The sequence below is a fragment of the Prionailurus viverrinus genome, chromosome C1, assembly GCF_022837055.1.
Source record: "Prionailurus viverrinus isolate Anna chromosome C1, UM_Priviv_1.0, whole genome shotgun sequence".
NCBI lineage: Eukaryota > Metazoa > Chordata > Mammalia > Carnivora > Felidae > Prionailurus > Prionailurus viverrinus.
In genome coordinates this window covers 84650875-84668286 of record NC_062568.1, presented here as the reverse complement: position 1 = coordinate 84668286, position 17412 = coordinate 84650875, and the positions used below count along the sequence as shown (strand labels likewise).

General features: G+C 33.8%; 1 protein-coding gene across 1 annotated transcript in view; it reads right to left on the bottom strand.

The window, feature by feature from the left end:
• LRP1B (LDL receptor related protein 1B) overlaps nucleotides 1-17412 on the bottom strand; it is a 1903200-nt gene that overhangs the window by 954637 nt on the left and 931151 nt on the right. Inside the window, exon 7 of the mRNA XM_047873645.1 lies at nucleotides 10466-10628. Within this exon, the coding sequence (XP_047729601.1) occupies nucleotides 10466-10628 (163 nt within the window). The remainder of the gene's footprint in view (nucleotides 1-10465; nucleotides 10629-17412) is intronic.

Here is a 17412-nt window from a genome sequence, read left to right as displayed (position 1 = left end):
GATAATTATTTGTAGAGTATAACTTTGAGTGAGGATATTGGTATATAGAAGTAATGGGAAGCAAAGAAATCAAAATTCTACTAATTTTCAAGGGAATTTATACCTTCAAAAGCCATGAGCCTATCTTACAAAATTCTTTGTTTCTTCAAATCTTAAAACAACTTGAAAGGAACAAGGAACAGTCTGTGAAATATATAGAGTCCACAGGGGGAGGATGCCCCATTGCCAACTGCAGATGTAGTATTTACCACAACAGACTAGAAAGAATCTCCCTGGGGAAGCACAGGTAAAGAACAATGAACAAGGGGAGATGTTACAGGGAAAGAAGTACCATCTAGACAAGGGAATTTCTAAACTACTAGGACAGAGGGTCTTTCTTTTACTTTCCTGGTAGGATTTCATTATTTCTCTATGCCAATGACTACTGTGTGCCTCCAATCTTCTATTTTCTAGATGATGATTCTTGTTTTTGTTATTCTATCACTGTTCCACTGATTTATATAGAGTATGGAGGGGACAGTCGGGACAGATATCTTGTCTTTTGGTTCATAATTTGCTGTATACACGGAAGTACAAAAGGATGTGATGGAGAGGACTGCACATCACCTGGAGGTCCTCCACTTTGAACTCATGTAGTATATTCTATGAGAAGAAGGGCATATATAGATATTTGGTAGCCAGAAGAGAAGGCTGGGACAGAAATGGCAAAATGTTTATTCAAATTGCATGTTCCCATTTCCATAGTATGGTGATATCATGGGCAAGAAACTGCCTACCCAGGTGCTACATTTCCCTGATCCCCTTGCATTCAACTTGTCTACAGATATTCAACATTTTTCCCCTTCTACTAGTTGAGAACAGGCCGTATGAGATTCTATAGCCACAAAATGGAAGGAACCCTTATCTCAGAATAACCACAAGGAGGAAGCTACCCACCAACCTCTAACACACTCATCAGATTCATATGGGTATGAAATATAATTTTATTGTGTGATGTCATCATTTTGGTTTATAAAAGTGACTACCATTATCCTACTACAGTTGTTATGAGATTACTGTATTGATATTCCTTCAAACTTCAGTGTATATCCTGTGAAAATTACATTGGTCTTATGCAGTCATTTCAATTAATAAATAAAATTATATACACTTGAAATATCTTTCTCAAATTGAGTTCATAATAATAAATCATTTAAAAAATAAAACAGAATATCTTTGTTTTCACTTAAAAAATGAGAAATCTTAGCAATTCAGAGATTTTTAAATCACTGGAGAAGTCCAAACACTTTAGACATGTTCCACATTAAGTTTATGGGATGAATCAATTATTTAGCTATACCTTCAAATTAATGAGACTCCCAAATATAAATTCAATATGAGACTTAGACTGAAACCCTCCAGATAGTAGGACTATTTTCTTTTTATATGTTGCTTTTTAATCTCATTTTATGCCACACTAAACCAGATATAGAATGTAATTACAGAGATTTACTAATAGTTTGGTTGCTGATAATGTTACTATAACCTATATTCAATCATTATGAAGAACAATGACAAAAATCTTTTGTTTTGCTTTTCTCAAAAAGCATTAAATTAGTTTAAGATGACATAGAGGCACATTTTATGAGCAGTTGTTTATCTAAACACAAGTTTTTTTTATTCCATGTTTTTCCAGTGTTACTGAGAAATTATTGGCATATATGTTTGTAAAAGTTTAAATCATACAGCATGATAGTTTTGATAGTTTGATTTACATATAGTATAATGTATTCAGCTTACATCTACCTATCTTCTCATATAGATACAATAACAAAAAAAAGAAATAAAAGGAAAAAAATATTTTTCCTTGTGATGAGAACTCACAGGATTTAATCCCCTAATAATTTTCCTATGTATCATACAGCAGTGTTAGCTATTCTCACCATGCTATACATTACATCCCCAGTACTTATTAATAACTGGAAGTTTGTATCTTTTCTCCCATCTTCCAACTTTTGCCACCGGTAATCACAAATCTGATCTCTTTTTCTGAGAGTCTGTTTTGTTTTGTTTTGTTTTGTTTTGCTTTTTGTTTACATGTCACATATAAATGAGTTCATACAGTACCTGTCTTTCTTGGTCTGACTTATTTCACTTAGCATAATGCCTTCAAAGTCCTTCTATACTGTCAAAAATGATGGGGTTTCCTCATTTTTTTTCTTTAGTGGTTGAATAATATTCCAGTGTGTGTGTGTGTGTGTGTGTGTGTGTGTGTGTGTACATGTGTGAGCACATGCATGCATGTGTGTATCACAAACTTTTTGCATAAAAATGCAATGATGCATTGATAGACACTTAGTATCTTTCTATGTCATGGCTCTTATAAATAATGTTGTTATGAACATGGAGGTGCAGATATCTTTTTGAGTTAGTGTTTTTGTTTTCTTTGGATATATTCTTGGAAATGGAATTACTGTATCATATGGTAATTATATTTTTAATTTTTGAGTATCTTCCATATTGTCTTCCATCATGGCTGTATCAATTTACATTCCCTGTATCCAATTTATATGCACAAGGGTTCCCTTTACTCCACATCTATGCCAGCATTATTTCTTGTCTTTTTGATGATGGCTATTTAACAGGTATAAGGTGATCCCTCATTGTGCTATTAATTTGCATTTTCCTAATAAATAATAATACTAAGCATCTTTTCATGTACCTGTTGGCCTTCATATATATTGTTTGGAAAGTGTCTATTTGTATCTTTAGCCCATTTTTTAATGGGGTTGATGTCTTTTTTTTTTTTTTTTTGCTACTGGGTTTTATGAGTTCTTTATATACTTTGGAAATTAATCTCTTATTGGGTACATAGTTTGCAAAATTTTTTCCCATCCCAGACGTTGCCTTTTCACTTTGTTGATTTTTTTTTTTTGGTGTTCAGAAGCTTTTTATTTTGATATAGTCCCACTGGTTGGTTTGTTAATCTATTTATTTATTTAGTTGCCTGTGCTTTAGATGTCACATTCAAAAATTAATTAATTAATTAATTACCAGTACCCATGTCAAAGAGTTTTATTCCTGTTTTCTTCTAGGAGTTTCATGGGTTCATGTCTTATACTTAAATCTTCGACCCATTACAAGTTAATTTTTGTGAGTGGTAGAAGATATAAGGATAGTTTCCTTCTTTTACATGTGAATATTCAATTTTCTCAGCACAATGTACAAAGAGATTGTCTTTTTTCCATTGAGTATTTTGGCTCTGTTGTCAAATACTAGTTGACCAAATATGTTTGGGTTTATTTCTGGGCTTTCAATTCTTTTCCAGTCACTGGACTATTTGTATATTTTAATGTCAGTACCATACTATTTTGATGACTATAGATTTATTTTTTTATATTAAAAAAATTAATATTTATTCATTATTTTTGAGAGAGAGAGAGAGAGAGCGCGCGCGTGCGCGCATATGCAAGCAGGGGAGGGGCAGAGAGAGAGGAAGACACAGAATTTGAAGCAGGCTCCAGGCTCTGAGCTGTCAGCACAGAGCCAGATGCAGGGCTGTAACTCACGGATCATTTGATCATGACCTGAGCTGAAGTACGGTGCTTAACAGACTGAGAGCCAACCAGGTGCCCCGACTACAGATTTGTAGTATATCTCGTAATCAGGAAGTGCGCTGCCTCCCGCATAAACAATTTTTACAAGAGATTACAGAGACAATTACCTCAGTAAAACTGACAGAAGACCAGCTACCCTCAACATTTGACTTTTTCCTTTTCATGATTCAAAAAAAAAATTGAGTAAACATTATTTGACATTATAAAACATCCAACTTGACCCTAAAGCCAAGCCAATTTCTCCCTAGTCAAACCACTGTGAATCTGGCTCAAGGGAAAATATCAATTTTCAATCAATACCCTTCAAGGCTCAGCAGTCAAGCAGAACAAAATATAACTCAGCATAAAAGCTGACTTTTTTTTTCACTTCTCTTTTTTTTAGTTGAATATGATTATATGGCCTACAATAAAATCCTGAATTTATGCTGTATATGAAAGAGTGGTAACTTAAAAGGCGAATGGTGTCAAGTATGTATTTTATTGTTTTTAATTTTTGTCTTTTCCCTTGTGGTGTTTACAAACCAACATTTTCTGTTTTGTTTTGTTTTGTTTTTTGAAAATAGTATTTGTACCTAACCCACTATTTAGCTCATAAACTTCAAATAAATTACTGCTTAGAATTTGTTGTTTAGAATGTGTGTTTTTTTGTAAACTATAATAACTATATCTTTTGGTTGTAATATTTGATATTTAATGCATAATTCTGTTATACTCAAAGCTCCATAAGAAAATATATCATACCATTATCTCTCATGCCCTTATTATAACTGAGTGAAATAGGAAATCTGTCCATATATTTTCAAAAGCAATACTATTTGCTCATATCTACTTCTTGTTTTCATACAATTCTATGTAAGAAACGATTAGAAATAATTTTATATTAATTGGAAATATAAAATTATTCTTGTCTAAAAATGGCATAGATTCTTCCAGTGTGCAAACTATTCTATGGCAGAGAATACAAAACTTTCATGCCACTTGAGAATTGTTTTATAAATAAAACAATAATGTATTTAATGCTACCCCGGTAGCATTAGGCTTAGAATATTCACACAGATTGCAAAACCATTGAAGAATCTGAATAGAATAAAAGCTCCCATCAGTTTCTTAAAGTATATCTTTAAAGATAAAAATAGGAACACTAGGAGAGAACTCCCAGAGAACTCCCAACCCAATGTCTTCTTTGTATCATATAAAACATTACTGGAGGGGCACCTGGGTGGCTCAGTCAGTAGAGCGTCCAACTTCGGCTCAGGTCATGATCTCATGGTTGGTGAGTTCAAGCCCCGCATCAGGCTCTGTGCTGACAGCTCAGAGCCTGGAGCCTGCCTCAGATTCTATATCTCCCTCTTTCTCTCTGCTCCTCCCCCACTCACGCTCTCTCTCTTTCTCTCTCAAAAATAAATAAACATTAATTTTTTTTAAATAAAAAATAAAATATTACTGGAAAGAAATGTCATTTGCCTTGAAAAGAGATAAGAAAAATACTCCTCGAAATGAGTTTGAATGGCCTTGGCTAAAAGGAAATGGAAGAGTTCTCCTAGAAAAGGGACTAAAGGATTGGAATAAATTATTTGTCCATATTCCAAACAAGTTAAGGTAAGTACAAAGAGACCCCCTCAGTGCCTGGGAAAAGAAATTCAAAGAACTGAACATAAGAGGGAACTGTTATATGACAGGGGATGTAGTAGATGATGTCGGTTCTTAATCCATTTATTTTTCCATCTTTGCTTGATCCTAATTTCACTCTTTCACATATCAATGGTGGAAAAAAAAAGTGGCTTTTGTCCCATCCAGGAAGGCATCTACCCCATTTCTGCCTAAGAAGACATGAACATCCAAGGAAAAAAAACAAAACAAAAACAAAAAAATGCTTTTTTTTCTTTTGAATGAAGTATCATGTTTCTACACAAGATCCCTAGAACTTCATCTTATGATGGCAAGAGAATTAACCTAAAAACCATACACTAACCATAATATCACAAAGAGGTAAATGGACCCAGATCCTTAATGATATTGTTGAGCCACTAAAATAATCAACTCAGAGACTATCCTATATTTAGATTTAAAAGTGAAATAATAAATTCCTTCATAATTGTGCTTTTTTTCCTATTCCTTTATTTGAGTGGACAGCATTTATCAGAGTGACAACTCAAAGAAATCTCTTTTATAGGGAGTGGGTGGAGATTGGGAAGATACTAAATATAATTACTAGAAATAGAACTATGAAGTCAGTAATTTGGATATAAGTTTAACAAACAATTAAAACATATAGAGTAAAAAGAGAGAGAAAGAACAGCAAAGAGGGCAAATAGAGATGTAAAATGTTTTGCATTATTCTGAGTTATTATTATGAATAATGTGAGCTAAGAACACAGTAAAAGTTGAGTCAATTTGGGTTAAGTTTCCAGTAAAAGGTGTAATGAACATAAACCACTCCAAATTACTCTTCCGTATTCCCAGGGTAATCACAATATAAATTGTATTGGAAGGAGACAGTGATTAAAGGCAATGCCATACGTGAACCTCCACTTACAGAAAGGTTTGGAGAGTAATTTGGAGAGTTTGACCCTAGACAAAATGAATTAATGAGAATAATTTGAGTCATACACAAAACAGCTAATATGCATTTATACCCCTGAGTGAGTCTTTGAGCAACTAGCTTCACTTAAAATAATTCAGACCAGGAAACATGAACTTGCATTTCCATGTTGTCTTGCCTAATCACATCAGCAACTCCTGAAAGGAACTTTGGATTGAAAAGTGGCTATGATAAACTCTCCTGAAAAACCTTGTAAAATGGCCAATTTAGACAAATGCCTATTGTTCGGATAATTCTCTATGAATCTAAATGTTATCTAAGAGTGTTGGACTCACTCCGAAAAGGTAGTAGTGGTGTAAATAGGAAATCAGCATATAGATATTTAGACTATGAACAGATAAAAAATTAAAATACAGCTAATATTATAATGGATATTCACTTGAATTTGTTGCTAAGATAAGAAAACACATTAAGAAACTTTAAATTCAAGAGTGAGCACTTGGGTGGCTCGGTCAGTTAAGCATGTGACTCTTGGTTTTGGCTCAGGTCATGATCTCATGGTTCGTGGTTTGGCCTCTGTACTGAGAGCATGTACCCTGCTTGGGAGTGAGTGTGTCTCTCTCTCTCTCTCTCTCTCTCTCTCTCTCTCTCTCTCTCTCTCTCCCTTCCCTGCTTGCTCACACTCTCCTCAAAATAAATAATCATTAAAAAAAAGAAGAAAGAAACTTTAAGTTCAGGATCTCCAAGAGGAATTTTAAAGCAAGTCGAAACATAAACTCAATAGAATGATTATTGAAGGTATTGAATTATCTCCATTCTCTGAATTTTCTTCTAATAAAGAGAAATATGCAAAAAGATTCTCAGGGAGACTAAGTTCACATCATTTTAAATAAACATTTTTGTGGGTATGTGTACAGGGTAGTTCTCCCTCAAAAAAATTACGACTCACAATTTGCAACCTATCAAAATGTGAATATAAATGTCAGAATATTAGGGGCACTTATGAATTGCAGAAGAGTATATGACTCATCCACATTGATACTTCCATGAGGACAATAAGAACACAGAGTGGCATGTTTTTAGGTGCTTCCTAATTTTCAAACCCATAGCAACTTCTGAACCATCTGAATCCCCAAACTAATAGATAGTGGTTAGTTGTGGGGGTACAATCTACAGATTTAACTTATCCACAGTGCAGTATGAGGGGATTAACAGCCAAAGGTCCGCAACAATTCTACTTGTGTCCTATAAAAAAGTGACTAGTGAGTGCAGGCTCTAATTTGGAACTTAGGCTGGCTCTGGGAGCCACCTGACAGAATTGAAAAACCTGATATCTACCCCAAGGATTCCCTTGTTACAAAAGCCCTTTCATGGTCATAGGGAAACCTACCTTATTTTCTGGCGTCCCACATTCATACAGAATTCTAAATTCTTAGATTAGAATTTCATAAGCCCATCCTATTCCCTGATCTATCTCTAACTTTGATTCTATCTCTAATGTCTCATCTATGATTGGTTTTGCCAGCAGTGGGGATCCAGGTAGGTGATGGGAAAAAGTGTATTAAATATTCAAATACTGTCAATCACTTCTGTGTGTACTCGTCTTTGAGACTTTCTCCTCCTAGCAGTTGGCCTGCTCTCATAGAGAACAAAGACGATATACTTTTTATTCATTTCACTCATGAGGTCATGGATTCACACATAAATCCTACATATCACTCTGCCGTTCATTCTCTACAAGTCAGAAGTCCATCCTACATAGAAAAATGGTATACTCAGGAAATATTCAATTCCTGCTTTTTCTCATGACTAAGGAGATTGCCCCTGTCCTTCAGGTTATCCATCTCATATAACTCTACTATGTTTGGGTTTCATACACGGTACCACACATCCCCACAAATATATTTTTTCCCAAATTCTCAATTCCAATGTCATTACCATCACTAGAAGTGAAAGTTAAAAGTATAGCCAAGTAAAAGATTTCTTTTTCAATGCAGCTTTGAAAGAAGTAAGGCAAATCTCCCTCCATTTCTACTGCTATTAAGGTCAAGCTCTAAAAATCAGATTTGACTTTTAATGTATTCCAATGATTTCAGAAGTTACAAGAGAATGAGCCAAAGATAATCACTCAGTCCATACACTTAGGAAAAGGTAGGAGAAATTTCACTGGTGGCACATATCCCCTTTGGTAGGTCATGCACAGTTGTTCCAGCTTTGCCTATTCAAATTACGCTGGAGCAGGCCCAGAAGTAAAAGTTAAAGGAAAAAACCTACTGTTCCTTTCCTAGATAGCATTGTATTAATCCTAGCCAAATTTCTGATGATAAGAGAAAAGTAGAATATATCTGAAAGTGTTATACTCCAAACAGGCTTATATTTATAAAAGAGCAGAGCTCTGCTTTCTCTGATTTCTGCAATTCATGATTGAAAAACTGCTTGAGACACAGAGCAAACTCAAACGAAAAATTCCAAAGAACCTATTGTGATAAATGATACGTGACAAAATTACATTTAAACAGTTACTAGGCCCCAAGGAATCCTGCAGAGAATAAGGGCAAACAATCTGGGGGTTTTCTACTCCTAATTCCTTTGACAAAAGTAACAAAATATGGTTCTTTCATGTAATGACAGAGAGAAACAGGAAGCTTGAGAATATAAACTATGTTGCTGTTCTGAAAGAGAGATGGTACTCACATATATTATATTCGAGATTGACAGTTTTATTGAAAAAGGGTCTCTGGATCTTAGTTTTTAAAAATGGGGGAAGATAAGATGGTAGAATGAGGGGAAAAAGACAGTAGCTTCACCTCTTAACATTTTTGATAAATAAGACTGTCTAAAGGCTAGTTTGAAATTCAGTTAGCAAATCCAGGGAAAAACATGCAAGCAAATATATCTCTAGACAGAATTCCAAAATAATTCCAAAAGAATATTGTTACCACATTTGTAAATTTCCAATTCTTTCTTACTACCCTTATCCAACAACCCAAACAAATCAGTTTAAATACAACTTCTTTTACTAATGTCTTTTGAAGCATCACTGCAGTCAGATTGAGTCAAGTCACCATCTGCTGCAAATACAAATAGAGCTACATTCAAGAATTATATTACACAGCCTTCCTAGCAAAGTTCTTACGTGCAAGCTGTTCTTGTCAAAATCAGAACCATTGTGATGATGCATCTTAATATTCAATCAGACTTTAAGTAAAGAGTGACAAAAGTCCACATATGGATGACAGCTGTTTCTTCAGTAAATATTTTCCCATTTATTGAATGGAGGCTTATGGCAGTTTAGGATACATTCCATCAGACATTTCAGCCTGAACTGCTTGGGGACGATTAAACCAGTAACAAGATAAAATTTCAGTTTTCAAATCTTTGCTACAACTTACATCTGAAAAAAACAACAGTTCCTCCGATTAAAATTATACACTATGTCAGTAATGTGAGAGTATCCTTGCCCAGTACGCACTGGTGAAAAAACTGAATTTATAGTACTCTATATAGTTTTTGCCCCTCCCACTCAACAATACCATAGCATTTGTAAAACTGAAGCATAATTTCTATATTGATTTTCTAATCATGTGAACAAAGTTGATGGGAATTTAAACATTTATGACTGTATTTGACAAATTGTGAAATATTTAAAAAGATTAATGAGCCTATTAGATACAAGAAGGTCAGATAAGACATACTTTTAACCAACAAAGTGGCTTGCAAAATTAGAAAATCAAAAAAAAAAGTGAAGATGAATTCTGATAAAGAATTCAGTAACTCCATAATTATATAGTATTTACATATCAGTAGTTGGAGGGGAAAAAAAAAGATGGTTTCAACTAACAAAGATGACTTTAATGTTTTAGTAGTACCCGTGAACATTCATCATACACCTTTTATAAATACCAAATGTGTTGAACGTAAGTTTGTTCATAGCACATCTTTCAAGTGGTGTTTCTGAAGCTTGCTGACTACAAGGTCTACTGCTAAGGGAACTTAAAGTTCTCCTCTCTTTAACCTAAAACTATCCTGAGGCTCTTGTCTGGTGACCCCAAAGCAATTGTGAAGAGGGTTGTTTGTATCTCAGGTTAGGCCAGCAATATAAATGTGTTAAGGAACTGGTATTACCCAGCTTCTGCATGGTAAATTATAGCCCTTCTTTTCTCTTTGCAATGCAGTTGTTAATATCAACATTTAAAAATACTTTGAGCCTGCAATCTTATATTCCACAGCTCCTGTCAGAGACCGATCTATTATACAATTTTTGGATGCATTACTTATTTTAATGGAAACTATTTCATATCAAACATTATAAAACAGAACTTCTTACCCCGCTATTGGATCTACGGCTATTGACTTAGGATTGTGAAGCTCCAGGTCAATCAGGGTGACACACACAGACCCGTTGTAAGTACAAACAAAGATCCGGTCACTGACATGGTCCACAAAATAGAGATTTCTGGTAAGCCAGTCGATCGCCATTTGTTGCACATCTGAAAAACACACATTAAAAACAAAATCATTGTGTTACACATGCAAATTTAGTATCATATGCCAAAGACTATGTAAGTCTGCCCAAACCATCAGATAATTAATTTCTTGCTAGGTCAAAATAGGTGATTTAATTACTCTATAAAGTAATGACTACCTTTTGATACCTTTCTTCTTGCTATTTAAGGACTAAGAATGATCTAGACAAATGGACAAATGATTTCTAAATCCCCAAATGTAAGTATTTACAATAAAATTTTCTCCCACTTTTCTTATTTATACTAAATAGTTCACTCAACCCAACGTGAAAATTGGTTCAATGACACAGCTAAACTCTTCAGTAGTAAGAGTAAACTTTTTATGAATCTAAGGTAAATTTATATTTTCAGATCCTCTTCCATTAAAAAAAAGGAGGTGGAAAATAGATCTGTAAAATCTCTTTGTTTACAAACAATACTCAAAACTTGAAAATTAAGCCAAAGGAGTGGTGATGTTTTTCAGTGGCATGCATATGCATTATAAAACAGGCCTGCTCAAATATTAATTTTCCACAGAAGTGTTATTCAATAGTACTTTCTGTGAAGAAGGAAATATTCTACATCCATGCTGTCCAATAAAGTAGCCATTAGCCAAAGTGTCTAGTGACCACATAAAATGTGGCTAGTTTGAGAGGGAAACTAAATCTGTGTTGTATTTCATTTTAATTCACTCAAATTTAAATTTAAAAATTTAGGTAGGTAGTTAGTGGCTACAAGGGATAGAGCAGCTCTAGGAGAATGTGTCTGTGTTTGACTTGAATATTTTCCATTTGATCAGACCTTTATACTGTGAAATTTTCATGTTAATTTGTGAATAATTATCTTGTAGAAAAGATAACCTCAAAGGTTATGATTGTACTGCTCTGTGAGGCATTAACCATTTTTATACTTACCGACAAATTTTATTTATACATTCTTTTTCCTTAAAATGCTTGTAATTATCCAATTCCACTAATGCTCTTAGATCAGCACTACTGTGCTGGTTACCTCAATAATTCCATAAATAAGTTTCTGGTTTATATTTATTCTTGAATTTCATGACAGTCATGTTTTTATTTATTAGAAATTATAATTTGACAGCTTCTTGTTCAAACTTACTATGGATCTCTGATTCATTGACAAAGCAGAGTTTCCTTCTGCAATCTGAACCTAAACATTCTTCTTGCTCTATGCTTCAAAATACTTCCTTAGTAACATGCTGTTTCAGTGAATGATACCCTTTCAACAAAAAGAGTAATATAGATGTGTGTGTCATTATTGTCACTCGTAATGGTATATTGTCAAAGCAAGGTACGGAAAGTAGCAACTTTGTGGAATTTCTATCATGCTTTATAAGGACAAGCAGAAAGCAGATATTGCAATTCATTGGACACACATTTTCAAGCTATCGATTACAGTTTCATTCCTGAATTGCACAGTCTTTATGGAAATATAACCATTTAAATTTCCACAAACTACATGAAGCTTTTCTCAACCAGTTCAGCAGTGAGGATTTTTAAAAAGCTGAAATATTTCTATCTCCAGAAATCTGGAAATGTATGCTTTGTTTGTTTTTATTCTTTTTACATTATTATATCAACTAGAGAACAGAACCCACTGTTTCAAATGCCATTTTAAATACCTGCGGTTCAGATAAAGTATGTATCAGAGTCCATTCAACTGTGTAGTTGATGTAGTCTATGCAAGTGAAATTTCGGACAAAAGAGCTGTTTGACAGCATTCACACCTTTTTTTCAAGTCTGTATCATTACAGAAATATCCTCTGCTACTGAAACAATAGGTATTGTTAACAACCATCCAAGTTTGAAGCAACAAGGTCTCAGGAAAGAACCTAATAATTAGCCAAACACTCAGTTATTGTGGGAATTGACTTTGTTTCCTTTTCTTATATTTGAAGTTTCTGTCTAGTTTTAATGTAATCTTTTATTAAGATTGGAGGAAATTAGACAAAAAGTTCAAGTAAGCAAGCTGACAGATATAAAGGTACATAAATAAGTAAATCTGGCCAGAATTATTTACACATTTCAGAAGATAGGTAAATCTTCTAGACAATGGATTCAGTATTTCATCTTCATTTTGCTGAAATACAACCAAGATCATAGGAAGTTGCTGAAGATAATTATAATCATTTTATGACATATTAAAAAAATCATAAATATTTAGTTCAGGGATTTATTACTGTACCAGAACAAAAATTTAAATATATTCCTATTATATTTTCTAGTCCTATCCTCCATTGCCCCAGAATGTGACTGCATTTGGAGCTAAAGTTTTCAAAGGGATGATTAAATCAATGCCATTAAGGTGAGCCCTAATCTAACCTTATCCTATCCTTATAAAAAGAGGTTATGACATACAAAGAGAGATACCAAGGATCCCTACACAGAGAAGAGAGGCTACTTGTAAGCCACTGAGAGGCCTCAGAGAAATCCAAACCTGTTGAATCCTTGATCTGGAACCTCTAATCTTCAGAATTGTGAGAAAATGAATTACTATTCTTTGAGCCATATAGCCTGTGGCATTTTGTTATGGTACTCTAGCAGAAGGACACATTTACTCCAGTATTGTTTAATAGAGTAGTCCATGCCACAAAATTATTGAGAAAAAAAGTCAAAATCCTGTTAAAAAAATATAAAGGAATGTCTATATGTGCCTTCAATGTCACACTGAACCATTGTCTAATAGGCACCTTCAATAACTAGTTAATTTTCCTAAGTAATATACCTTTGTTTAACTTATAGCTTACTACTGATTCAGTCCAAATATCTATGAATTTAGATATTAATTTATACATTGATTATAATTTTTTTGTCTAATAGAGATGCAAATGATTTCCATCACGTAGTAAAGATACCCCTTTTTATTGCTATATGACAGTAAGTGGTTTTATATATAACTTTACAATTTTAAATTAGCATGTTTTTATTTCAGTGATTATAAATTCTACAGTCTCTTCTGTGCTCCTCTGAACCGGATTTACCATCCTTCTGGTTCTTTCATTAGTGAGATAAATGACTCCTTAACATATAGTTAATATATGAATACTATAGTGAATACTATATATCATATGAGTCATGTTTTTAACTTTTTGAAAGTTACACGTTGACAAAATTTACCTCTTGATTTCTTTTTCAAATTATTTGCTATATAGTCTTCAACTAGCCAGAAATAGAAAAGGTAAATGTCCACAAGAATGAGAAAAATAACATAAATAGGCAAAACTTTTTGGAAGGAACTATGACTAAACTAGAAGATAGCCTGAAGTTACACATTTACATAAAAAGGCAGGCTTGATTTCAGCTGATTGTTTTGACATAGAAATGCTTCATTATTTCAAAGGGGCCAAAAATATAGTCTATTGCTGCCTATAAGAAAGACTCACTTCAGATCCAAAGACACACATGGACAGAGAGTGAAGGGATAGGAAAAGATATTCCATGCAAATGGAAAGGATAGAAAGCTGAGGTAGCAATGTTTATTTCAGACCAACTAGACTCTAAAACAAATGTTGCAACAAGAAACAAAGAAGGGCATTACATAATGATAAAGGGCAAATTCAACAAGAAGATGTAACACTTGTAAATATTAACTCATCCAACATAGGAACATTTAAATATATAAAGCAAATATTAACAGATACAAAGGGAATAACTGATAGAAATACAATAATAGTAGGGAACTTTAATAGTCTACTTGCATCACTGGATGTCCAGACAGCAAATTAATGAGAAAACAATATCCTGAATTAGACCAGGTAAACTTACCAGAATTCTCCATCCTAACACAGCAGAATACACATCTTTCTCAAGTATTCATGGAATGTTTTATAGGATAAATCACTTGTTTTGCTACAAAATAAATCTCAATAAATTTAAGAAGACTGAAATCATATCAAGTATCTTTTCTGACCTTAACAGTATATAATTAGAAATCAATTAAAGAAGAAAATAAAAAAGAAAAGAAAACCAAAAAGCAAAGAACAAAACAAACATATGGAGATGAACAGCAAGCCACTAGACAATCAATGTGTCAATGAAGAAATAAAAAAAAGTAAAATTAAAAAATACCTGAGAAAATTCAAAATGGAAACAGTTTTTCAAAATCCCTGGGACACAGTAAAAGCAGTTCTAAGAAGGAATTTTATAGAGATACAGGCCCACTTCAATAAATAAGAAAAATCTTAAAAAACAAACAAAACCTTTTAACCTTATACCTAAAGGATATAGAAAAAAAAAATCCAAAATCAGAAGGAGGGAAATAATCAAGATTAGAGCAGAAGTAAATAACTAGAAATCAAAACAAAACAAAACAAAACTCAGACAAACAAACAAACAACAATGTAACAGATAACTAAAACCAGGAGCTGATAGTTCTTTGAAAAGATCACCCAAGAAACAGTGGTGCCTGGGTGGTGCGGTTGGTTAAGCATCTGACTTTGTCTCAGGTTATGATCTCACAGTTTGTGAGTTCAAGCCCCACATCCACATCAGGCTCTGTGCTGACAGCTCAGAGCCTGAAGCCTGCTTTGGATTCTGTGTCTTCCTCTTTCTCTGCCTCTCCCTTGCTCATGCTCTGTCTCTCTGTCTCTCTCTCTCTCTCTCTCTCTCTCTGTCTCTCTCTCTCTCTCTCTGTCTCTCTCTGTGTGTCTCTCTCTCCCTCAAAATAAATAAATAAATAAACAAACAAACATTTAAAAAATTTTTAAAAAGAATGAAATCTTTCCATTTGCAACAAGATGGACGGAGGTAAAGTGTATTATGCTAAGCAAAATAAGTCAGTCAGAGAAGGACAAATACCATATGATTTCACTCATATGTAGAATTTAAGAAACAAAACAGATGAACATATGGAAAGGGAATAAAAGACAGAGGTAAGCGAACTATAAAAGACTCTTAATAGGGAGGCTGGGTGGTTCAGTGGGTTGAACATCTGACTCCCACTCAGGTCAGGATCTCATGGCTCATGATTCAGGCCTAGCATCAGGCTCTGTGCTGACAGCCCAGAGCCTGGAGCCTCCTTCGGATTCTGTGGTTCCCTCTCTGTCTGCCCCTCCCCCAATCACACTCTGTTTCTGTCTCTCTAAAAATAAATATTTTAAAAAAATTGTAAAAAAGGCTCTTAATGACAGAGAACAAACAGGGTTGATGGAGGGACATGGGGGGATGGGCTAAATGGGTGATGGGAATTAAGGATGGCACTTGTTATGATGAGCACTGGGTGTTCTATGTAAGTAATTGATTACTAAAATCTACTCTTGAAACCAATATTACACTATATATTAACTAACTCGAATTTAAATGAAAACATTTGAAAAGACATCACTGAAAATGATAACCCTTTAGCCAGACAACTCTACCTATTCTTCTCAAAGTATTCCAAAAAGTAGAAGAGGAAGGGAAATTTCCAAATTCATTCTGTGAGGCCAGTATTACCCTGATACCAAAACCAGATAAAGACACCAATAAAATAGAGGACTATAGGCCAATATTTCTGATGATCCTACATGCAAAAATCCTCAACAAAATATTGGCAAACCCAATCTAACATTACATTAAAATAATTATTCCCTGTAATCGAGAGGGATTTATTTCTGTAAGAGTGGTTCAATATTTGCAAATCACTCAAAGTGACACATCAAATCAACAAGAGAAAATGTAAAAAAAAATCATATAACCATGTAAATTAAAGCAGAAAAAGCATTTGACAAAGTGTATCCATTCATGGTAAAACCCTCAATAAAGTAGGTTTAGAAGGAACATATCTCAACACAACAGAGGTCATATATGAAAATCCCATACCTATTATCATACTCAATGGAGAAAAACTGAAAGCGTTCCCCCTATCATCAGGAACAAAACAAGGGTGTCCATTCTCACCAGTTTTATTCAATGTAATGTGGTAACTCCTAACCACAGCAATCAGATAACAAAAAGAAACATATCCATCCAAATTATTAAGGAAAAAATAAAACATTCGCCTTTTGCAAGCAAGAAGATACTATATATATATATATATATTATATGTGTGTATATGTATACATACATATATATATGTGTGTATATATATATATACATATATCTATATATGTATATATATATAAATCCTGAAGACTCCACCAAAAAAAAAAAAAGAACTGATAAATGAATTCAGTAAGGTTGTGGGATACAAAATCATTCTACAGAAATCTATTGCATTTCTGTACACTAAAGAAGAAGCAGAAAGAGAATTTAAGAAAACAACCCATTTACAAATACACCAAAAATGATAAAAAACCTATGAATAAACTTAACCAAAGAGGTAAAATACCTATACTCTGAAAACTATAAAACATTTATGAAAGAGGGGTGCCTGGGTGACTCACTTGATTAAGCAACTGACTCTTCATTTTGGCTCAGTTCATGGTCACAGGGTCATGGGATCAAGCACCATGTTTGGCTCCATGCTGAGCATGGAACCTTCTTGGGATTCTCTCTCTCTCTCTGCCCCTTTCCTCCACTCATGCCCTCCCTCTCCCTCCTTCTCTCTCTCTCTCTCTCTCTCTCCCCTTCACTGTCTCTAAAATAAACAAAAATTTAAAAAAAAATTTAAAAAATTGATGAAAGAAATTGAAGACAAAACCAAGAAATGAAAAGACTTCCCATGCTCATGGATAGAAAGAACAAATATTGTTAAAACGTTTATACTACTCAAAATGATTTACACTTTTAATCAATTCCCTATCAAAACACCAACAGCATTTTTCACAGAA